We start from the raw sequence: 22601 nt of genomic DNA, 5'->3' as shown, positions 1-22601 counted from the left end.
TCAATTTATCAATTGTATCTTCATAAAATGTGATAAGTTTTCAGTCAACATCCCAAAACTGTTGTACACGAAAACTCAGATGTGTTACTGCAGCTTTTCAAACTCTGAGAATTTGAGGTGTTAGGTGATATTCATGTATAGAATGAACATACTTTTGTCCATCATAAATTTTGCAATTTGTATTTACAAATACAAAATGTTAATAACTGATATCAAATGCATAATACTATGTTGAATTGCACTGTAAAAGGCTGGGGCATGTACACTTTGACCTCACCCATGCTCATAGAGTTAATTGCCTATGCTTCATCCATTTACTTTATCTTAGATCATGCTTTTACAGTTTTTTATGTTGACCTGGTCTTCCACTTTGCTTTATGCTTTAGCAGCTAGAAGCATGTGAAGGCAACTCTTTTTATATTCACAACCTCAGGAATTATCGTACCAACATTCTTCAGGAGGTTCCTTCATGAGATACAATGGAGTAATACATTTTATCTTTTTTTTTTGCAACGTGTGGGTGTGTTAGTCTGCTTAAACTATACCTTTTATTTATGTACGAATGCAATTTAATACTACTGTGTTATATTCATGAAATATGAAACTTCACGTTATAACTAACTGAAATATGCCGTAAATCAAAGGCTTTGTTTTAGGCACCACATATTCTTACAAATTAGTTTAATTGCAAAATTGAAGTCAGTGCTTTTAGTGAATGTGTATATTCACGTGCTGTAGGGTTCACAGACAGCAGGTGATTAAAAATGTAACTTATTATTAAACATTAGGCTGTGAGCTGTTCCTTTGTGGGACAGCAATAAGTCTTTGAATTTACAATGTTAAAATTAGGAATTTGATTCCAACACACAGAGGTTGTGAACCCTCAGTTTTAATGTTATATAAACATAATATTAATAGATATAAGTACTTGATATGTAAACAGTAAATAATTCAAGCATTGCTTCATTTTACATTATTTAAATTAAATCAAATTTTGTTTCTCATCTACTTCAAATAATTTTGGATACATGTAATGCACATTAGATAATGATCCAACCTTTATAAGAACAAGATCAGAATATAATTAAATGTAAGAGATACTGAAGTACATGCACACATGCAAAACTTAACAACACTTAATCTATTTAGTTGTTAAACACAACATATCATACAATTCCATTAATAATACTGATTAGGCAGACAAAAGTCAAAGGATAAGGATTAATTTCCTTTAAATGCTTTTTAAATAAAACATCAGTTATAGTCCTCCACACATACAAACACATTTAGATTATGTACTAAGAAAAATGCTAAAAACCACACGTGCTGTCTCATTGTTTTGTGCTTCCATATCAAACAACTAATTACACATATCTTAAAATATGCCCATAGCATTGGTTAGTATTGTTGCACCTTTCATACAGGAAAGCTTAAACCAGGAAGTGAACATATAAGTTTACCTTTATCAGTACAATTATATTATATTATATGCTTTTAATAATTAAATGTGAAAGTAACAAAAAAGAAGTCAAAAATTACCTTTAAGAACTATTTGGGAAGAAGATATATGTAAATATATGATGAGAATAATGTTGTATTAGTGTTAATGATTAAAAACAGTTTTAGTCTTTTGCTGATAATGCTGCAAAATTGAACTTATTGTGTGGTTGTAACAGACAGTAAAATCACATTCTAGCATAACAGCTAGACAAAAAGTGTTATTGAAAATGTGATGGTATAACTGGAAGAGTACAAAAGAAGCATCATGCACTCATACAAATATAAAAGATCAATCTGTGTTTAAAGTTAAGCATAAAGCTACACAATGGGCTATCTGTGGTCTGCTCACCACAGATACTGAAATCCAATTTCTATTAATCTAAGTCTGAATCAATCTTTGAGTGATTTCTTTGTGGTTGTATTATGATTAAGCCACTTAGTACAGGTAGCATGATTTCTACATATTCTTCAAAAGATATATATAAATGTGGACTAATTGTGGTGAGTAAAAAAAATAACAAAAATACCATACTACAAGTTAATTTTGAAAATGCAGTGAAAGATGGTATTGTTTATATTATGTACTTATTATTATTGCTATTATGTTTTTAGTTTATGTGTCATAGGATTACTGAATCCTGTATAAATTTATTATGTACATATATATATAAAATGGACTGGTTGTTTTTATTATGTTTATTGAAATACAGATATGGAAGTTTTTATAAAATATCCTTATAGAACTGCATGAAATTTTTTATAGTTCAGATATAATTAGTATTTTCTTTTAATTATAATTATTTAATTGATTGTTACATAGGTGTCTTATATGGATCAAGATGTCCACTTGGTTTTGAGCCCCTAGATCAAGCTGAGAAAAACCACATACCTCATTGTATACGAATGGGCAGTGGCCATGCAACATGGTTTGATGCTCACACTGAATGTGAAAGTTATAACAGTTTTCTTCCATATTCATCTTATATTATTTTCAATACAAATTTTCAGACATTTCTACTTAACCATGGTAACTATTGTTTTCTCAGCATTATGGTTACAGTTATCCTCATTTATCATTGTTACATTTATGTACCTTTAAAAGTATATTAGTAATGTTGATTGGCTTATAATTTAACATGCATTTTAAAATGAAGGTTGAATAATTATCATCTTGCAGCTCACCACTGCCCTAAGAGGCTTAATTTTCAAGCTAGTTAGTTAGTATATTTAGTTGAATTGACTTTAGTCACTTCTAGTATGAAATTTTGTCTCATCACTAATAGCATTCTCTCTTAATTTCTTCTTATTTTCTCTGACATACCTGTCTTCCCATTATTAATATTTCATAATCTGTTTTCCTCCTATATTCTGTCTATTTTGATGTTGAAGACATCACATGGTCATGCTTGTTCCAAAGTCTGAAAGTTAATTGGCATGCATTAAATGTCAGAATAGCCTTCCCTCCATTCATATATATTACAGTCCCTATATTTTTCAGTCCTTCCTGTATTTTTATATTTTAATAATTATAATAAGTATGCCTTGAGCACATGCAAAAGACTGTTTCTGCTAGGAGAACTTTATATAGATGTAGCCAAATGCTACTTCTGTTAAGAAACTTCTTGAAAACATTAGTTATTGATTGAATTTTTTTCATTCACTGCTTTAAATGTTAGAAACTTTTTATAAGAAAGTAAATTATGTTTTCAATGTTTCTTTAAATATCAACTATCAGAAAATTGATTCGTCTTACTTTATTGAATAATTTATGCCACAAAATGTATACATCATAGGACTTGAGTATTGTATTTTATAATGTAGATATTATCTATCTTTGTAAATATATACATACACAGTTTGGTTTTTATAATCTGTAGATAGCAAGCCAGACAAAGTATGGATAAATGTACAAAAGAAAGCAGAGATTTACCAGTGGTTACCAACCCCTAGGCAAGTTATTTACCAATATCTTAACCAGTGAGCTATAAATGCATGAAATTGTTTAGGTAAAATCATGTTTAACAGTTTATTTGACATTGTTTTCACTGTTTTAACTATTTAGGAAATTATTATCATACACTACATTACTGTACACACTGAGAAACTACTAAAAATGTTGATGTTTTACCAAATATTCTTATGTAATATTAACATAACATATAGTATTTCTTGTGTTTGTTAGTGATCACTTACTTTTTGATAGTTATCACAAATTTGAAGGCTTATATATACACGTATACGTATACACTACAAATTTATGAAGTGGCATACACATCTATTTATAATAATATTACCATAGAGAAAGTGAGAAATAGAAATATACTATTACGTTTGTTCCTAAGAGATTGCTTTTAAATTACTTGGGATTAATCAATTTTTTTCTACATGAAAGACATAAAATATATATGTTTAAAGCATACTTTGCAAAAGCTTAAAATGATCTTAGTATGTGAAGTACTCATCTTGCTCAATATACATGTGTTAAGATTGCAAGTGTTGAAAATACCAATGTTATAATAAACTATACTGAACACATTGATATTACTATTACCCAAGAGAAATGTTAGTAACATTGAAACATTTCAGTTAAGTGTTAATTGTACAATGTGAATTTACTATCAAAAAAGTTTTATTCTACCACTAGCATAAATTATTTGACTTTAATGGCCAAGGATGCATCAGTGATATGAAACACTTTAAATGTTGCTTTGAAAAATCATAAACAAATTGCATCAATGCTACTTAGTTGTCAAGGCCATTGCCATGCATACATATGTTTCAGTAGAACTTTTCATTTTACAGTTTTTTTTGCAAACCAGTGAAAACAAGGTGAGTAATTTAAGCCTAATTACAAACAATTTGTCCAAATGTATAAAATTTATGTGGATGTATCTTGTGACACAAAATTTCATTTACTTGCAGATTAAGAGCAACAAAGTTGTTCAAGCAACCTAAGTCTTTGTCAGTGTCAAAAGTTTTTGCTAGTAATTTAAGCAGATTTTCTGCATTGCATACATCTTACATTTTATTGACATGATCAAGTTATAATGAGCTGTTGTATTTTTAAAATTAAATACCTTCTGAATCTTACTTAATTACTATTGGTTCTAAAAATGAGATCAGACTTTTCGATTAAATGTTGAAGTTTAAGATTTACAAAAAAGCTTGCAGATGTATATGAAAGTGCTAATTGATTGAAAAACAAAAGAGGGAGTTAGAATAAAACAGTTACTGACAATGATTTCTGGCAAAAATTATCTGTTTTTCTAATAACTAGTCAATAATTTTTCAGTGTTTATTTTTCTATTATATTTTTTTTTAATGCAAGAAATTTAATTTGTGTATACTTGCACAATAAATCTGATTTTATGATAACTAACTGTATATGATGTACTGATGTGTCCAGTAGACTGCATTTGTAGTAACCAATTTACTAATCAAATAATAGTATTTAATATTTTTTAGGATTGTTCACACATACAAATGAAAATATATTAGTTGTGAATTATGAAAACTTTAATGTATTTTGCCATTTCTGTTTTGACATGAACTTTAAAAAATGCACAGGTCATTGTTATGCTTATTACAGTAACATATAGTTGGCATTTGTCTGTCAGTCAATTTTTGATATAATTGTGACAAGCAACAACTACTGTTAAAATCTACCAGATAACTTGTGAATATATACATTTTCTTTATTTTTTTTCAGAAGTGATAAATATGACAACCGCTATGGAATCTCATCATCAAGTTGGACATTCTTTGAAGATGAGGCTAATTGGGATGATGAAAGAGAACCTGTTTATGACTGTGTAGCTCTCAGAGTGCATAACAGAACAATGTTAACATACAGGTGCCACAAAAACACAAAATTACCATTTGTCTGTGTCAGTCAGACATTCTGGGATGTTGAAAAGTTGTATGACAGTATGTGATTATCTTTTGTAATTCTTTTTATTACTCTATTCTTCAATGATATTATAAATAAGAACAAATTGATGTAAATGTATCACTATTAAGTTAGTAATGATAGTGGTCACAATTTTGCTAATCTGATTAATGAAGGTTGAGATGTCTAACATTTCCCTTAGAATTATTTTTTTTCAAGAGCACTTGCTAAGAAAGAATATATAAACTGTGCTGTATATGTGACTATACACTACCATGAACAGAAATTCATCCTAGAAATGCTCTTGAAATTTATGGCTAAACTATTTTTCCTTCAATAATTTCTTTTAATATTAACAGTTTGTCAGAATTTTGTGCTATAAAAATTAGGTGTATGATCTTAAAAAAAGTGTAAAGTGAAACAGTCATATTTAAATAGTTTTTTAACACCTATTACAATTTTTCATACTTTATAATGTCTGTTATTAAATATTCTAGATGTTCAACAAAATAATGTATAATAAAAACATAAAATAATTTCGTGTGTGTGTATGTATTTATAGTCTCATAGAGTTATGGTCTTTAATTGTCCAGTCTAACTGATGAGTTATGGTATTGTTTGAAAAGCTTCTGAGGCATTAGCTTTAGGAGATATAAGATAGATCTGAAATTCTGTGTTTGAATCTGAAAATGTGGAATGCAAAAAAAGAGTCTATAGTTTACCTAATTTTTTATAACAACTTCATAAATGTCTGCAAAACCTTAGTTAATATTGTTGTAATGTAGAATACATAAAATGATGTAATGTGCAATGTAAGAGAAATCTTATAAACATCTGAAGTAATAATACATTCTTAATATATTTTTGAGTGTGTTTACTTACACTGTTATATTATTATTTTATATGGGGAGGAAGAATAAATGTATTTGGAAACTCCTCATGTGACTTAGTTGATTTTGTAAGAGTTAATCCATTATGAATTGGTTAAGATAAATATAATTTTAAGTTTTTAAACTTAATTGACATCAGTTGGACTTACCCTAAATACTAAAACATTTTCATCCAGAGTTGCTTTCATTTTGTCTACAACCTTGCTATAGATATCAGCGCAGAGTGTACATCAACTTAACCAGTATTCTCCATATAACTTATTGTGCATATGTAAATCCTGTTATCTTTCATGAGCCAGATTTATATGTTGGAAATCATGTTTTTAACTTTTCTCACTGTGAATTCTGAAGCCACTGTAACTACAGATGCACATATTTCTAACAATATACAAACTTTTGCCACTTTTTTTTTAATATGCTACTCACATGATCTGTTTCTAGCACATAGAAAAATCTTATGACTCTATCTTCAACATTTATTGATCAACCTTATTCGATGCTTATTCTGTATTATCTACTAGTGTCCCTGGTGAGCTTTACATTCATATCAATGCTCAGTTGCAGAAGGCTGACTTTTTTTTTGCCAATGACAGTGTAAAATGAAACAAAGCAAAATAGGAATTTGTCTTTATAGGCCTATTCAACTTCACTTTGTGAAGAGCAGAATTTGTCAACTAGTCGTAACTATGAAGAAGGTGATGCTGATCTGATTATTATTCTCTCATATATGTCCAATTCTAAATCTTAAAATCATTATTTTATGTATGAAGATACTAAATTCATGTTTGGTAATTCAATTTTTGAATCTTTATTATATTTTACACCTTCAGACTTTTTGTTTATTGCTGTAGCTTTCATAAATCAGCAAAATGCTTATTACCTTTCAGCAGGATCATCTTCCTCTACTCTGTTTATTTCTCTACTTTTAACTCTCAGTTTTTAAATTTTTTTTTGGGGGGGAGGTGGCCCATATGGTCTTCTACTTTTACCTGAAGTTACTTTTTTGCTCTCATGTGATTGGTTTATCTCATTTTGACTTTTTTTTTTTTTTTTTTTTTAGAATAATTATTAAATAGTAAGTGGTTTTTCAGTCTGATCTTAACGTCTTTCCTGTTCCTTCCAATCCAGTCATTTACAAATTCTTGATCAGGAGATCTAAAATATCCTTGAAAAGGAGAATTTGAAATCATTTTTCAAAATTGGTTCTTAAGGTTTTCACTCCAACCTCCTTGTTGTGAATAAATTAGGGAGGTTGAAGCCCTTATGTAGACCTGTCCCAGCTTTTACTAGAAACACCTCATTTTCAAATGAAATAAAAATATGTTTTTATGCAAGTTTCTTCATTTTGCCCTTTGAATGGCAATGGTAGGTATACTAGATGATTTCTTAATATTTCTATTCATCTACTACCATATCATCTTTTGCTAGTGAAAAGTAGTTTATCATTACACTGCCCTTCCCTTTAACTTAGTACATGTTTCATTAAATATTCTGTTTTTGTTGATGTTCATCATTTACTTAACATTGACCTTTATATTGGTGATTGGCTTATTGTAATCCTTTCATCCATTCAGTATCTTACATACACTCACTTGACCACAAGGTTAGCTTTATTTCCAAGTTGAATTATCCTTAATTCCATTTGCCACTTAGTACCAACACAATATTAGGTACACCTGAGGTGTTAAGTCTACATAGTCCAAGGAATGCTTTGCCTATTTTCTGTAGTTTTAGAAGCTTTAGGGTCCCTTGCATCTCTCACCAAAAGCATCATTTCTGCCTTCTGAGGGCACATTCAATAGGACCTTACTTTTCAGAGCATCTGACTTCAGACTTGCTTTCAAATAGCATAGTATTTCTATTTCTCCCATAACTATTGTGTCTTTCCAGTTTTAGTTGAACTGGTAGTTTAATCATAAAGATCTTTATATTCCTCATACTTCAGACTTTTTTTTTCACAGATTTCAGCATCTCAATTGAGGTACTGTGTTAGGAAATAAGCATCATTCCAGCTTGTACTCTTCTGAATGCAACAGTTTACATCAACATGTTTGAACTTTAGGCTGATAAATGTACTTGTCTGGAGTTTGTGCCCAATCTGCACCACTAATCTATGTTCGTTCATGTAGACAGTGTTATACTAATAGCTCACATCATGAATTATGGAGGTACTTGTTCTCACAGTTTTATTCTGCCACAGTTTCTCTGTTTATTGGCTTCTTTTCTGAACATGTTTATCTTTGAGCTTGTCACCTTCCTAGTGTGGTAAGACTTTTTTAAGACTATCAGCTTCTTTACAAGGAGTGATCTTTCCACTCTTTGGTGCTTAGGCACGTGTCTGAATCATCTAATGATTGATACCTTAAGTGTTTGGTAACCGCTAATTTCCACTCTTCTAGTCTTCCTGCTCCAGAGCTTTACTTTGTGGATCATTGTTCCTCATGACAATCTGTGGATCGCTTCTCCATTTCAGTATTGGTATTCTGGCTTGTAGTACTTAAAAGGAAAGTATATTTAATATGAATTTAAAATTTTAGAATAAAATTAATTTCAAACGGATACTTACATCTGAAATGAATTCCACCCTACACCCTATAACCAAGAATGATGTATTATATTATCATAACCACAAATAAGAAAACTGGCTTATGGCAGGAAAGCAGGGCTTATTTAGGTTCTCCTTATATATACAGAGTAAGTTACAGGGAGAATGGTGGTAGAATAGATAACTGTGTGTTAGTTGAGGTATACTTTGCATTAAGTTGAGGACATACAGAACTTGAAGTTATGTAATTGTTGAAAATATGAAAACAAGTCAACAAAAAAATGTTTAGTGTTTCAGAGTTAGGTACTTATCAGAAATTTATTTTAATTCTGAAAATGTAAACTTACCCTCTATTTGAATATTCAGTTCAAACACTTTTTATAATTTAAATGCAATTTACATTTGTTTTTAATAACTGCTAACAGCTGTTAAATATGATAAGTAAGTCCACTGGAAAGCAGTGCATGTCATAATTGCTGGTTTATCTAGTTTATTTTTTCTATTGTTTTAGGAATAAGTAATATTATATATTCAGGTTATAGCTTTTATTTCATAAAACAACCTCAGACTGTTTAATGAATTGGACATTCTACTGCCATTACTGTATTTCCATTTTGTGTGTGTTTTCCTTTATGGCATAACTACTGCCATTACTGTATTTCCATTTTGTGTGTGTTTTCCTTTATGGCATAACTACTGCCATTATTGTATTTTCATTTTATGTGTTTTCCTTTATGACACATTTAAATTGAATTTAAACAGAGAGTATAAAAACATAATAGTTTTTATTTGTTTACTTTTTCAGCTCCATTCTGCAGAGATGATGAAAAATTCTCATTTTTAATAAATGGATGTTTGAAAATTGAAAATGAATTTAAAAAATCCTTCTATGATGCTACGGATAGCTGCTCTAAGCTTAAGGGAAGAATGATTACAAAGAGGTTGTATTTGGAATTGATTAATGCCAGCAATTTCACAGATGGTAATTTTTTTATTTTTAAAATGTAATCTCATATTTCCTAATATGTTCTAAATGTTAACTCTGTTTATCATCATTGATAAGTTGGATTGGAATCATCAACAAGGTTTGAGAAAGCTTTGTAGGTTTTAGTTTAAATAACCAATAGAATAGATAATTTTTATATCTGTTGCTAGTGTTAAGGACAAGTGGATCCAGCAATTAGCATCTCAAACTGTAGTTATTTGTGTCCATCATTCATGTCCCATTACCACAGAAAAGTCACATTCTATACACTGGACAATTGGGTATGTTATAAAGGTGATGGAAATATCCTCCTATTCAGTTGAACAAAAGTAATTCAAGGGTTGGCAGTGGGTGATGTTGATTATCTTCCTTCCATATAGTCTTATGAGTACAAAATTATGGACTGCTAGAATATATAACTCAAAAGTAACTTTGTATGAATATCCAAATGAAAACAAAACATACTAGTTCTAGGCATAGGCTTATTTTGATTTAAAAGTAAGTCAACAGGGCAAAACGTACTTTAAAAATGCTTAAAAATCGAATACTGATATTTTTGTTTAAGCATATATACATACAAGTATTTATGTAAGGATGATATAAAAGTTTATTGCATCTATTACCACACTGATTTATCTATATAATATGATCTGCATCAGCTGTTGCTTAATACATTCTCATTGTATGAAGATAAAACATATAGCTACAATATCACCATTATTATTTGTGTTTAGAGTGTGAAATGTTTGTCTTATAGCAAAGCCACATTGGGCTATCTGCTGAGTCCATCAAGAAGAATCGACCCCACCTACAATTTGTATTTACCTTTACACTTTTATTTAAAAGTATCTCATTAGAATAGTTTAATATTTATTTCATTTTTCATACAAAATTAAATTAGGCTCTTCTTATGCTTACAGAAAGTTTTAAGATACTGTTTAGATACTGAAAACAAATTTGAATGCTATATTTTGCAGCTTATAAGATACTTTGCTGCATAAAACACACTCAAATTTTGGAAAGTTATATTCACAAAAAACATTTCAGGCAGAACACCAACAATACCTAACCTTATCTGTTTCATTAAAATTCACATCATTAATTGACAACATTTTATTGCCCAGACAATAACATTTAATGATACAAATACATAAATAACACTAATACTGAAATAACTTTTAAAATACAAGAACAATTTTGGGGATAATGGGAAAACAGATTTAATTGTTCACTCATCTTCAAACCAAGAAAAATTCCCACTTTCACTTGGCAGTGACTACCAAAGTCATTGATACCATCAAAATCATCAATGCTGCCCCTCCACTCAAATAGGTCATCATCTGTACCATCCATTGCATTACTGTTACCACATTTCTTGAAGGACTTAATAATTGTCTGTCTTAACTGTTTCCCAAGCAGTTTTAACCATGTGACACACCTGTGCAATAGTTGTTTGTTTGTTTGTTTTATGGCCAGTGGGTGTAAATCATGTGCACCCTCCATCCACTGACTCCATTATTCCCTTATAAAAGCTTTGAAGAGCTTATTAATTGATACATCTTGTGGTTGTAGTTGGGATGTTAGTCCTCTGGAATGACAGCAATTTGTGTTTTCAGTTGCTGTAACTTCCTGTTTGTTTCCTCAATCTTATGAGTCCTAAACTGGTCCCATACTAATGGAGCTGGTTTTCTAAGCCAACCACCTAGTCTCTTTTCCCAAACTTTTTCAAGCCAAAATTTTGACTCTATCTTCATCCATTCACTCTTTATGGTAAACATGAACAAAAATTCCTACTGGGATTTTGTCCTTTTGGAGAAATGTTTGTTTAAAAATCACAAGTGGTGGGAGTGTTTGTTTAATCAGCATAGCATGACAGAACTGTTGTATAATGACTTTTCCCATCCCTAAAGGTCTTAATAGGGATAGATTTTATACCAAGAATGGTCATGTTCTTATTTGAAGGGATATCAAAGGTAAAGGGTACCTCATCCATATTTTCAGTTTGGTTCAGCTCGTAGTTTGATTGTTTTCTGGCATTGATAACAAACTTATGGAAATTTAGGATCTTGCTTTCATATTCACATAACATTCTCTTGGCAATCCTTGTGTAGGTTTGAGTGGCCAATCTATGTCATTTCATGAATCTGTTACACCAGCTGGGAGTTCCTGAAAAATCTTTGATCCCTTTTTGTGTGGCCCTGACCTAATTCATTAAAGTTTTTGTTGAAAGATAATTACCAAGCTTCCTTTCATTTATAATCCCATTCTTATTTACTTCTAGTTCTGGCCACCTTGCTAGTTTCTTGTGAAGATTGTATTTGCTCTTCTGAGGGGTACTCAATTTGTCTTCTTGCTTACACCAGGCTCTAATCCTTTTCTTGTTAGACAGTGGCCCAAATTCTCTATCTGCAGCTCTGTTACTGTGTATTTTGGCAAAATCAGTTGTGCCTAATTTATAATAAATAGTGTAAGCATGTCTTATTAATATTCATTGTGCTAGAAGCGATATCACAAATCCAAAATTGAAAACTTTATTGTAGTATGGTTGAAACAGTCCTATACCATTCCTTATCAATTAATAGAGAAAAATTAAAATGATCTCAGTATCATGCCAATCAAAATAGGTTTAGGCTAGGCACAAGCTGAACACCAACCTTTGACATATGGAACACATCGTGATTTGTACGTGTTTTTTTTCTTAAGTGCATCTTATAAGCTACAAAATATGGTAATGTTTTATCTTTTAATGTGGATATGTCTAATTAGCATTAATACTACTGATATAGAAAATATATTTTGGGACATACAAAACATTAGTTTTTCAGTTGGAGCATTCTAACTCCACAGTGACCTTGCAGGTACCAATGAAGCAGGTGATTACCTAAAAGGAGCTTCAAGAGACATTCGTAGATGGACAAATGCTATACAACCACAACTGAGATAATTCGTTACAACTAAATCTTAGGTTTACCTATATAAAACAAACGTCTGACACCACTTAGATTTGTGGAAATCAGTTTAAACAGGTGAAACAGAAATAAAATAAACTGTCAGCACTTATTTAAAGACCATTATGGACTGTCACCTCTCATCATAGCCAGAAATGGTTCATTAAATGAAAATTAGGAATCAGCATCTTGTATAATAACAACATTCTGTGTAAAGCTTGTGAAGCATGAAGATGAAGCAGGAAACCATGAAGGAAGCTATCCTCTTGATTGTAGAAAGCAATAAATTACAAATAGACAATGCCATCTACATGATATTTGTGACAGGATTGCTAAAAATATTTGAATAGTTGGTCCCTAGATGTATGGCAAAAATAAAAACAGCTTCATGGTTACACCGTCACCTGGATTTATGTGCTAAGCCATGCAGGAGTAAAGCCAAACAAGGGAGCTGACAAGCTTGGAAGGGAAACCATTTATCAAATCCAGCAAAACTGTACTGACAGGATATCAACCTCCTCTGTCATAATAAGGTGAAAGTAGCAGTTATGGAAGATTTTCATTAATTTCCAAGGGGAATGAGACTGCTGGAAAACAAAGTATTGTATGTAGTAGCTACAAAAATAAAAGATGAGAAATCAGTAAGACCATACAAGACCACTGGTGTTATTAATAAAGGAGCTCTCTTCTACCTCCTACAAGTATGAGAAGTCAGCATCTGTTACAGCAACCTCTGGAATTTCACTTAGTACTCAACTTTAAAGAAATATTGCTCATTAATTCTTAAAAACATTTTGAATATTCATTACATCTCTACTCATTAGTGCTTTTATCCAATCTTTCAGTTCCTTATGACATTTTTAACTGAATTCAACAAATGTCAATTATTGATAGTTTACTTAAAGAATAACTGAACAACTGTTTCATTGTGATTTCTTATGGTATGGTAAGTTCTGAAATTAGATGAGTATCATCTGTAGCAGAAGAAATACATTTCGCTATATAATGTCTAATTATCATATAGCATTCTAAATTTGGTTCTCCAGAGTATACTAGTTTTGCTCATAAATATATAATGTATAATGTAAGGAGTTTATGCTGTTTGCCATCTGGCATTTCTCACAGTCTTTAGAATGTTTAATCTGACATCTCCTTGATTAATCACTTTTTATAGTATTAGATCCCTAAATTATCTTAGTCTCCATTTATGCAATGGTTCTATCAACACTTACCTTATCTGTTTGCCCTTGATGGTATGACCTAAGAATGTTGATTTCCTTTGAAATCAGTCATTCTTAGTAATTAACAAAGATAACTAGAACCATCTCTTCACTTGTAGTTATGATAAATAATTATTGTACTTTTGACTTAATTTACATAAGAGGATAACCATATATGTGCTGTCTCTAACCAAACTGTTTGATATGAGAATACTTTAATCATACATCTAACCTTTCACTGAACTGTGCTTTCTTCAGTTCACAGTGTAATTATGTCTTAATATGAAAACATTTCAGTATGTTATGTTGGCAGAGATCTTCTCATTCAATGGATAAAGCCTATATTACTGGAAGAAACACATCTAGAAAAATTTAATTCTCAATTCACTAGATAAAATGTTTGTTTTAGGTTTATATTATTCACCTTCCTTCTTTTTGTTTATCAGGAGACTTTTGGCTGCAATCTTCAGAAGGCATCAATGGTCTTTGCACTGTTTATATGGGCCATAAAAAAAGGACACTGTATGAAGAATGTACTTTAAACCATGGATATATATGCATTAGTAGTGCCTTAAAAACAAGTAAGTAATTTTAAATATATGTTTGTTTATTTTACACTTGGGTCTTTTACTGAAATAAGATATTATGTTCTATTAAACTATTCTATAATTTTCTTTTGTACTTTGCATAATAAGTTCTTGGAAGACTTTGTGGTCAAGCTAGCAATTAAGAAAAGAATACATTCATCGAACAAAACTGTATAGTGAAGTAAAGATTTTTATGAGTAGGTATGGATCGGGTATAAGGGAAAGTGGATCAATCTTCATGGAAAATGTCAATCAGAGATAAATATCTTTTTACTCTATCTGACATTTTAACTTGCACTTTTTTGAGGTTCTTTGAATGTCATAGGTTCGACAACTGAATTTATAGTGACCAAAGAGAATAAAAAATTACAACAATATAATAAAACAGTGCACTGTGAAGTGTGCCTAAATTATTATTAAACAGGCTAGAGTTGCTGATTACAAAAAAACGTGAAAAAATAAATAAAAAGAATATAAATCTTTGATGAAATAATAATAGTTTTACAGGGACCAAACATTTGCCTGTTAATAGAAGAGCATTTGGATTGAATCAGAAGAGTTTATTTAAAGTTTTCTGTCAAGAAAGTTTCACAAATACTTAAAATATAAGAAAAAATAATAAAAAAAAACATTTATCTGAAGTTGTTTGTTATCTTCCTTGTAAATGGTTTTTATCCTTCAACTGCTACTGAAAACTTAAAAAAAAAGTGGATATTTCTTTCTCATAATGCCTTTTGGTTTCCTTAACATCAGCAGTTTTGTTCAATGAATATGTTTTTTTCTTATACATATACTCAGCCACTAAACTTTTTTCGTTATGTCAATCCTTTTTTGTAAACCAGATTTATTGCTTTTACATTTATTTGTTTAATATTTGCTTTACTTAAATCTCCAAATTCTAAAATACAATTTTTCTTTACTTATCATCTTAATGCAACAAAATTTACCCAGACTAGAGAGTACAGAAAACAAAAACAATCCCATCCAGACTCCTCAGAGAAGAAATTAATCTGCCCAAACTAAATTGCAACCAACATTTACCATCTCTCTGTAGTTGAAAAAGCAGAAAACTTGGTTACAGTAACTTGGAAAATATATCTGCTTCATGTGATTGTATCAGACTGTATGCATAGTAAACTATCCTGTGAAACAGTAATTGACTTATGTGATCAGATCCTACTACAGAAACTAATACATTGAGCTGAAATGGACATGACACACCACACTGAAATTAGTATGTTTCAAATCAAAACTTACAAAGATTTAAAACGTTTGTACATATGAAATGTGTACTATGGTAGAGCAAGTTAGGTAATATTTGCTTATTATATTTCTAACTAAATGGAATAAATAATTTTTTTCCAGTTATTCTCATTACCAAAATTAAATACTACTACATCCTTTTTTTGTATTCATTTGATCCAAAACAAACAAATATGGCTGTCAAACAAATCTGTCTAACTTATGGAAAGTATGGATGGCTACCTCACGGGTTCATTGAAATATCTGAAAATATTATTTTAATTAAAAAAAGTAAGATTGATACTAAGGATTCTGCTTAACTAATTAATATGAAAACTCTGTAGCATTATTTTTTGTGCAACATTATAAATATACATTAATAAAAGATAATGATCTTATATTTTGTTACTGATGTTATTCTAATACATTGAGGAGATGTACAGTCATGTGAAAAAGTTAGGACACCCTATGAAAGCCTGTGTATTTGTGTAACATTTTTGGATATATAGATATTTAATCTCAATTTCAACAATACTGAAATATTATAGGAATATAACTAAACAATTAACACTGAAAAAAAGACTTTTCAAGATCTTCTGTAAATGTAATTCTACAAAAATGCATATTCTAACTGAGGAAAAAGTTAGGGCACCCTACCTCCAATAGCTGGTGTTACCCTCTTTGGCTGAAATAACTGCAGTGAGACACTTCTTGTAGTCATCTGCCAGTCTCTGACATCGGTCTGAAGAAAGTTTGCTCCACTCCTCAATGCAAAATTCTTTCAGCTGTGAGATGTTTGAGGGGTTTCTTGCATGTACAGCCCATTTCAAGTCACCCCACAGCATCTCAATGGGATTAAGATCTGGGCTTTGACTCAGCCATTTCAGGACTCTCCATTTCTTAGTTTTCAGCCAGTCTTTGGTGGATTTACTGGTATGTTTTGGGTCATTGTCATGTTGCAGGGTCCAATTTCACTTCAGCTTTAATTTTCTTACAGATGGTCTCACATGATTCTCAAGCACCCTCTGATACACAGTAGAATTTATGGTGGATTCTATGATTGTGAGCTGTCCGGGTTCTGCTGCAGCAAAGCAGCCCCAAACAATGACACTTGCACCTCCATGCTTCACAGTTGGTGTGAGGTTCTTTTCATGGAATGCTGTATTTGGTTTATGCCAAACATGTCCTCTGTTCTGATGTCCAAAGAACATTATTCCAGAAGTCCTGGTCTTTGTCTACATTCTCTCTGGCAAACTTCAGTCTGGCCTTGATGTTTCTCTTAGAGAGCAAAGGTTTCCTCTTTGCACATCTCCCATGCAAGTTAAACTTGTGCAGTGTATTTCTGATTGTAGAGGCATGCACTTTCACATCAACAGTAGCCAGAGCCTGCTGTAGGCCCCATGATGACATGTTATGGTGTTTGAAGACCTCTTTTAGCATCTTGCAGTCTGCTTTTGGGGTGAACTTGCTTGGACGACCAGACCTGGGCATGTTGGCAGTTGTTTTGAAAGCCCTCGACTTGTTGACTGTTTTCTGGACAGTGGAATAGCCGATTTCAAAATATTATGGGATCTTTTTAAATCCCTTACCAGACTCAAAAGCTGCTACAGTTTTCTTTCTGAAGGCTTCAGACAGCTATTTTGCTCTCACCATGGTGCTCACTTTCACTTCAACAGTCAGGAGCACACCAAACTAAATGTCTGAGGTTTAAATAGAGCAAGCCTCATTCAGAATGCTGAGTAACGATCTTCTAATCATGTGCACCTGGAGTGATACACCTGTGTGTGAGTTGAGCCATTTTAAGTGGGAATAAATGTGGGGTGTCCTAACTTTTTCTTCAGTTCGAATATGCATTTGTGTAGAATTACATTTACAGAAGATCTTGAAAAGTCTTTTCTTCAGTTTTAATTGTTTAGTTATATTCCTATAATCTCTCAGTATTGTTAAAATTGAGATTAAATATCTATATATCCAAAAATGTTACAAAAATACACAGGCTTTCATATGGTGTCATAACTTTTTCATATGACTGTATGTGAGAATGACATTTGTAATTAGAAGACTGATACATCAAGAACATTGTTCTTCAAAATAAAATGAAGTAAAACATCTTGCTGTTGTGAAAGAAAAATTGTTTAATGAATGCTCTTTAAGTATACAATTAAAGGTTTTTTCATCATTTAAAAATGTTCTGATTTTTGAAATACACTGTTGAATTAGAAGAGTGATAAAAAAGAATCTTTTAAAATTATATTTTGTAGATGTTAAAGTCTTCATCCAGCCAGATCATGAGACTTATCATCTGGAAATGGCTTCTTTTTTGCTTAATGAAAGTTCCAAAAAATATTTGAGATGTGGGATAACATACAATAATTATACTATAACATATGTGTGGATGAAGAATGGACTTTACATTGAATACAGTTCCATGGCTATTCTTCCAACTAGTGTTGTCGACTACACTAAATGGATTGGCAATATAAAAACAAGGCAAGGAGAATACATGTGTGGTATATGGTTTCCTGGTTTTCCTAAACCAGTCATGTCATCGCCTGCTTCTGTGTATTTTTCAGGTACGATTTTTGAAACAACCTTGAATCTCATTAATAATGTAGTATAAAACTTAACTTAATGTACAGTATAGCTGACATTTAGATATTATAACACAATAAATGTTTTAAGTGTTATTTGCAGTGCAAGCATACAATATTTTTAGTAATTGGAGATAATTGTTTCAGTATTAAATATAAAAATATCAAACAGTATTTGAAAACTACCTGGTGAAGAAAGCATAACTTTTCTAATATATCATTTGAATCTTGAGAGATCAAACCATCATATATTTGCTGGAAGATGGCTGAAAAAAATTAAATATTTCTATGTCAAGGATTTTCTATATGTGAATAATGTATTTTTTTTCATTCTGCAAGATTTCATATGGTAAACTTTTAGAGGTAACTTTCATTTATCTGGAGTTTATATATAAATATCATTGTATATTTGTTGTAGTCTGGTTTATTACACTTATGTGTCATTCTCTGAAACACTCATTGTATGAAAGTGTTGTTTAATAATTTATGACAAACATTTTGCTCCAAAGAAAACAACTTGTTTTTCAGATTTTATCTCGTTTGTTATGAAGATCCAAGGTAAAAATATTCCTTTCAAAGGTTTACAGAAGTTACAGTTTTATGAAAACACGAGACAATTCGTTACTAAAAAAATGGAGTCACTGATTGAAAAACTGCAAAATAATACACAAAAACCAGATTGGGATTTTATGAATTTCAAGTATGTTGTTTTTTTCCTTTCTATCTAACTTCATTATTTTAAAACTATGCACAAAGTAGAGCAAATTATTATGCTGAGAAATGCACAAGTTTTACTGGCAGTAATTTTTTAAGGAAGTTTTTTTCATTTAGTAGGAGTTCACAGTACTCTTAATGCTAGAGATTTATGAAGATCTTAAAGTGAACTTATTTTTTAAACATGTTAAATGCTTTTTTCTTGTCTTGCCCTTTGTATTATGTTAAAGATTTTGTAAAATGTTACATTGTAAACATTTATGTATGTAATACTTAAACACCTTATTTTCAGAAGACTACCTTGGAATTTATAGAGTAGGCAAGGAAATTTAACTTTTTATTCACACTTTTTCTGGAGCTTACTACATATGCAAAACCTGGGAACTAAGGACAATGAAACAAATAGACAAAATTCAGCTTGACAAACAAACAAAAATTGCTGTGAGATATGCAGAATAATTCAGTACAACAGGACATTGTATTGTACTTGTTTCAACTACTTAAATAGTTTTAACAATCTCTGTTACTGTACTGACCATTACAACTGTTAGTAATTATAACCAAAGAACAAGATCTCCAGCAAACACAAAGTACATCTTTAAAGTATTTTGTGACAAAGATAATGTTAAAATGACATGAAACAAAGTACTAGATTCTTCATTATTTATAAAGTTAAAATCATGAGTATCTGATTTCATGCACAAAAGAACTGGTTGGAACTATGAAAATTCAAATTAAACTTTGTACTGTTGACTAAGATAATGAAGCAACATTGTATTACTGCATATGTGTTGTATCCATATAAATCCATCACATCACTATATCAATCAGAAAATATTAAATTGCTGCAGTCAGAAGTTAATCAGCCACCCGAGGAAAAATTGTACAAGTGAAGCAGTATTTTTATAGAAACAACATATGTCTTAAATTATTTTGTTACTTACCATCTGGACAACATATGTCTTAAATTATTTTGTTACTTACCATCTGGAAATGTTGTACTTTATTTGATAAGAAATTAATCTCAGGCTACAATAAGTAGGACATCATGTGTAAAATATGTTACTTGTTAATATTTCAAATTTCATAAGGTTCACTGTTCTTTTCTCATAATACATTATGTTGCCACATGGTACATATGTCATTTTCGATGGTGCCACTGTAATGACTGAAATATTTATGATTTTTACCTATATTTGTGTTTCTCATTAATTTCTTCTGGTAAAAATTGTTATGTAATTGTTCTAGACTTTTCTTTTATTTAGCTCAGCTGCCAGATAACATGAAAGGAGTCCAGCCAATTTGGGCAACAACCACTGTGTTAATGTTAAATAAAGAAATTTTGTTTTAGACTACACTTATTTTTCCTTTTCTGATGACAGACCATAGTCCTTACTTGTTCCTATTTGTTTAGTACTGAACTTTGTTTGTTTTTAACTCAAGACTGACTATCTAATACCAAACACAAGCTGTATAAATGCAAATTTTTAATGAAAAAAGTAGATGAAGTATACCTTGATTTCAAGGATTACCTGATTGTCATTTTAACAGTACACAGTATCACATTTTTACCTCTGTTTTTGTTTGGTCAGCTATCAGGTTTAGTTTTCATTATAGTTCAGCCACCAAGGGATATTCTAGTTCTAACTCATTTAACTCAGGCTTAAGATACACACTGAAATATCCTTATGGACAGAATATGTTATCTAACAAGATAAAAAAAGAAGGACTGAAGTGAATAGAATGAGATGATAATAATAATAAAAGAATAAGACAGAGTGTTGAAACCATATTTGTTATTTCTTTAATGATCAAATAAGCACTTTTGTAGTTACAGCCTCCAGTTATTTAGAGGTGTGAAGTGAATTAGGTAAAAATGTCCAAAATGTTGTCTATAAATACATTATTATCACAGAAATCCTTGTATCTAAGAGTGAAAAGTTGTCATTTGGACTACTGCAGTTTAAATTTTAACTAGGAAATTAAATGTATGTGCATCATGTACAAAAAATAGTAAATTAAATGTTATATACCATATTGTATTGTAAAGTACGTTTACTTTGTAACGTGTTCAATGAATTATTTAATAAATTATAAATTTTCAAAGTTAGTCTCCAAACCTAGGAAGATAAAAAAATTTGTTTGTAAATTACATTGATATCTCTTAAAAGGTAAGTAAACATGTTCTGTCAGAATTGAAGGGGCTGGAATATTGTTTCTAAATTAACCTTATAGTGAGAAATTTATTGTAAACAGTATGCAAGTTATTTATCATGAAATATTATAAATGTGAAATATTAAGAACTTGAAAGAAATAAAGTTATGCTCTGTTTACAAATTACCTTACATTATTTTTATTACCACAATTTTGTAGGACTAATTTTAAACAACAAAGGTGATGCAAAACATTTGGTCATGCTTGCTACTGGCTTATTTTGCTTTGTAGGATGTTAAGACTATTTTATTTAGTTTTATGGAAACAAAGTCAGTTAATAACTATTAGTATATTGTTGATGGGTCACACATCACAATCACAAGAAGAAACTAGATTTTGATGCAATTTAATATTACAGCACCATAGTTTGACACACACTTGATAAATATTAAGTTTATGAAAAAAAAAATCACTTTTTGAAATTTATATCTGTTTCTGTGCCTCAAAACACCATCATATTACTTGGTCTCATAAATTGACTGTGTTAACATGTTAAAGACTCACATACAGGACCCATGATGCATTGAAGTAATAACCTATAAACTTTAAGCATTTTTGTCACAGTATATAAATTTTTAGAGTGATCTTGCACTTCTTCAGAAATTAACACAAAAAACAACCTAGAATGTATGTACTTCAAAGTTAGTCTCCAAACCTAGGAAGATAAAAAAATAGAAAGTTACGAACTTTGACTTTATAGACTGATATAAAAATTAAATTTAAGCATGAAAAATAAGTAGGTGCTTATAAAAGGTCAGTTAGTGAATCACCAATTATTTTAATATGAATTCAAAGTGGAATTGACATGATAATTTTGTTTTACAGGAGAAATCCTGATTCCAGTGATATTGTACTTCGAATGCACATATTTCTGAAAGTGACAGAGACTTCTAGAAGTCATAAGGCTCAGGAAGCTCTTTTGAAATATATCGAGTCACGTGCTTCAGAAGTGTTTAATGCCACTGTGCAAGTGAAATTTACAGGTAAACAGCAATTTGAAGGTTTTTGAGAAGCTGTATTATGTTTTATTAATATAAGTAGTTAAGTTATTAACGTTCATTGTGAAAATATATCATACAGTCTTAAGTAACTAATATACAAAAATCTTTTATCAGTTTATGGTTAATGTATTCAGATTGCTTCACAGATGTTACATAACAAGTCAATGCATAAATTATGATTATACATTGGTTAGGTTATGAATATTAAATTGTATTTCAACTTGCAACAGAAATTGAGTGATTATCAAAATGTTTTTCGATTGTCGTATGAATT

At 30.5% G+C, this 22601-nt stretch overlaps 1 protein-coding gene across 6 annotated transcripts in view; it reads left to right on the top strand.

The window, feature by feature from the left end:
• LOC143255803 (uncharacterized) overlaps window positions 1-22601 on the top strand; it is a 117500-nt gene that overhangs the window by 27129 nt on the left and 67770 nt on the right. For 5 of the 6 annotated variants that reach the window (XR_013030850.1, XM_076512043.1, XM_076512042.1 and 2 more), the window contains 8 exons: window positions 2321-2527; window positions 3378-3450; window positions 5210-5427; window positions 9630-9806; window positions 14424-14558; window positions 18068-18379; window positions 18926-19097; window positions 22152-22309. Coding sequence is in view for 5 of the 6 variants with exons in the window: in XM_076512043.1 (XP_076368158.1) it covers window positions 2321-2527; window positions 3378-3450; window positions 5210-5427; window positions 9630-9806; window positions 14424-14558; window positions 18068-18379; window positions 18926-19097; window positions 22152-22309 (1452 nt within the window). In the remaining variant the exon portion in view is untranslated. The remainder of the gene's footprint in view (window positions 1-2320; window positions 2528-3377; window positions 3451-5209; window positions 5428-9629; window positions 9807-14423; window positions 14559-18067; window positions 18380-18925; window positions 19098-22151; window positions 22310-22601) is intronic. The other variant, XM_076512046.1, reaches the window with a different exon arrangement.

Source organism: Tachypleus tridentatus, chromosome 7 (genome assembly GCF_004210375.1).
Source record: "Tachypleus tridentatus isolate NWPU-2018 chromosome 7, ASM421037v1, whole genome shotgun sequence".
NCBI classification, from domain to species: Eukaryota; Metazoa; Arthropoda; class Merostomata; order Xiphosura; family Limulidae; genus Tachypleus; species Tachypleus tridentatus.
This window is presented reverse-complemented; position numbering and strand designations above follow the sequence as displayed.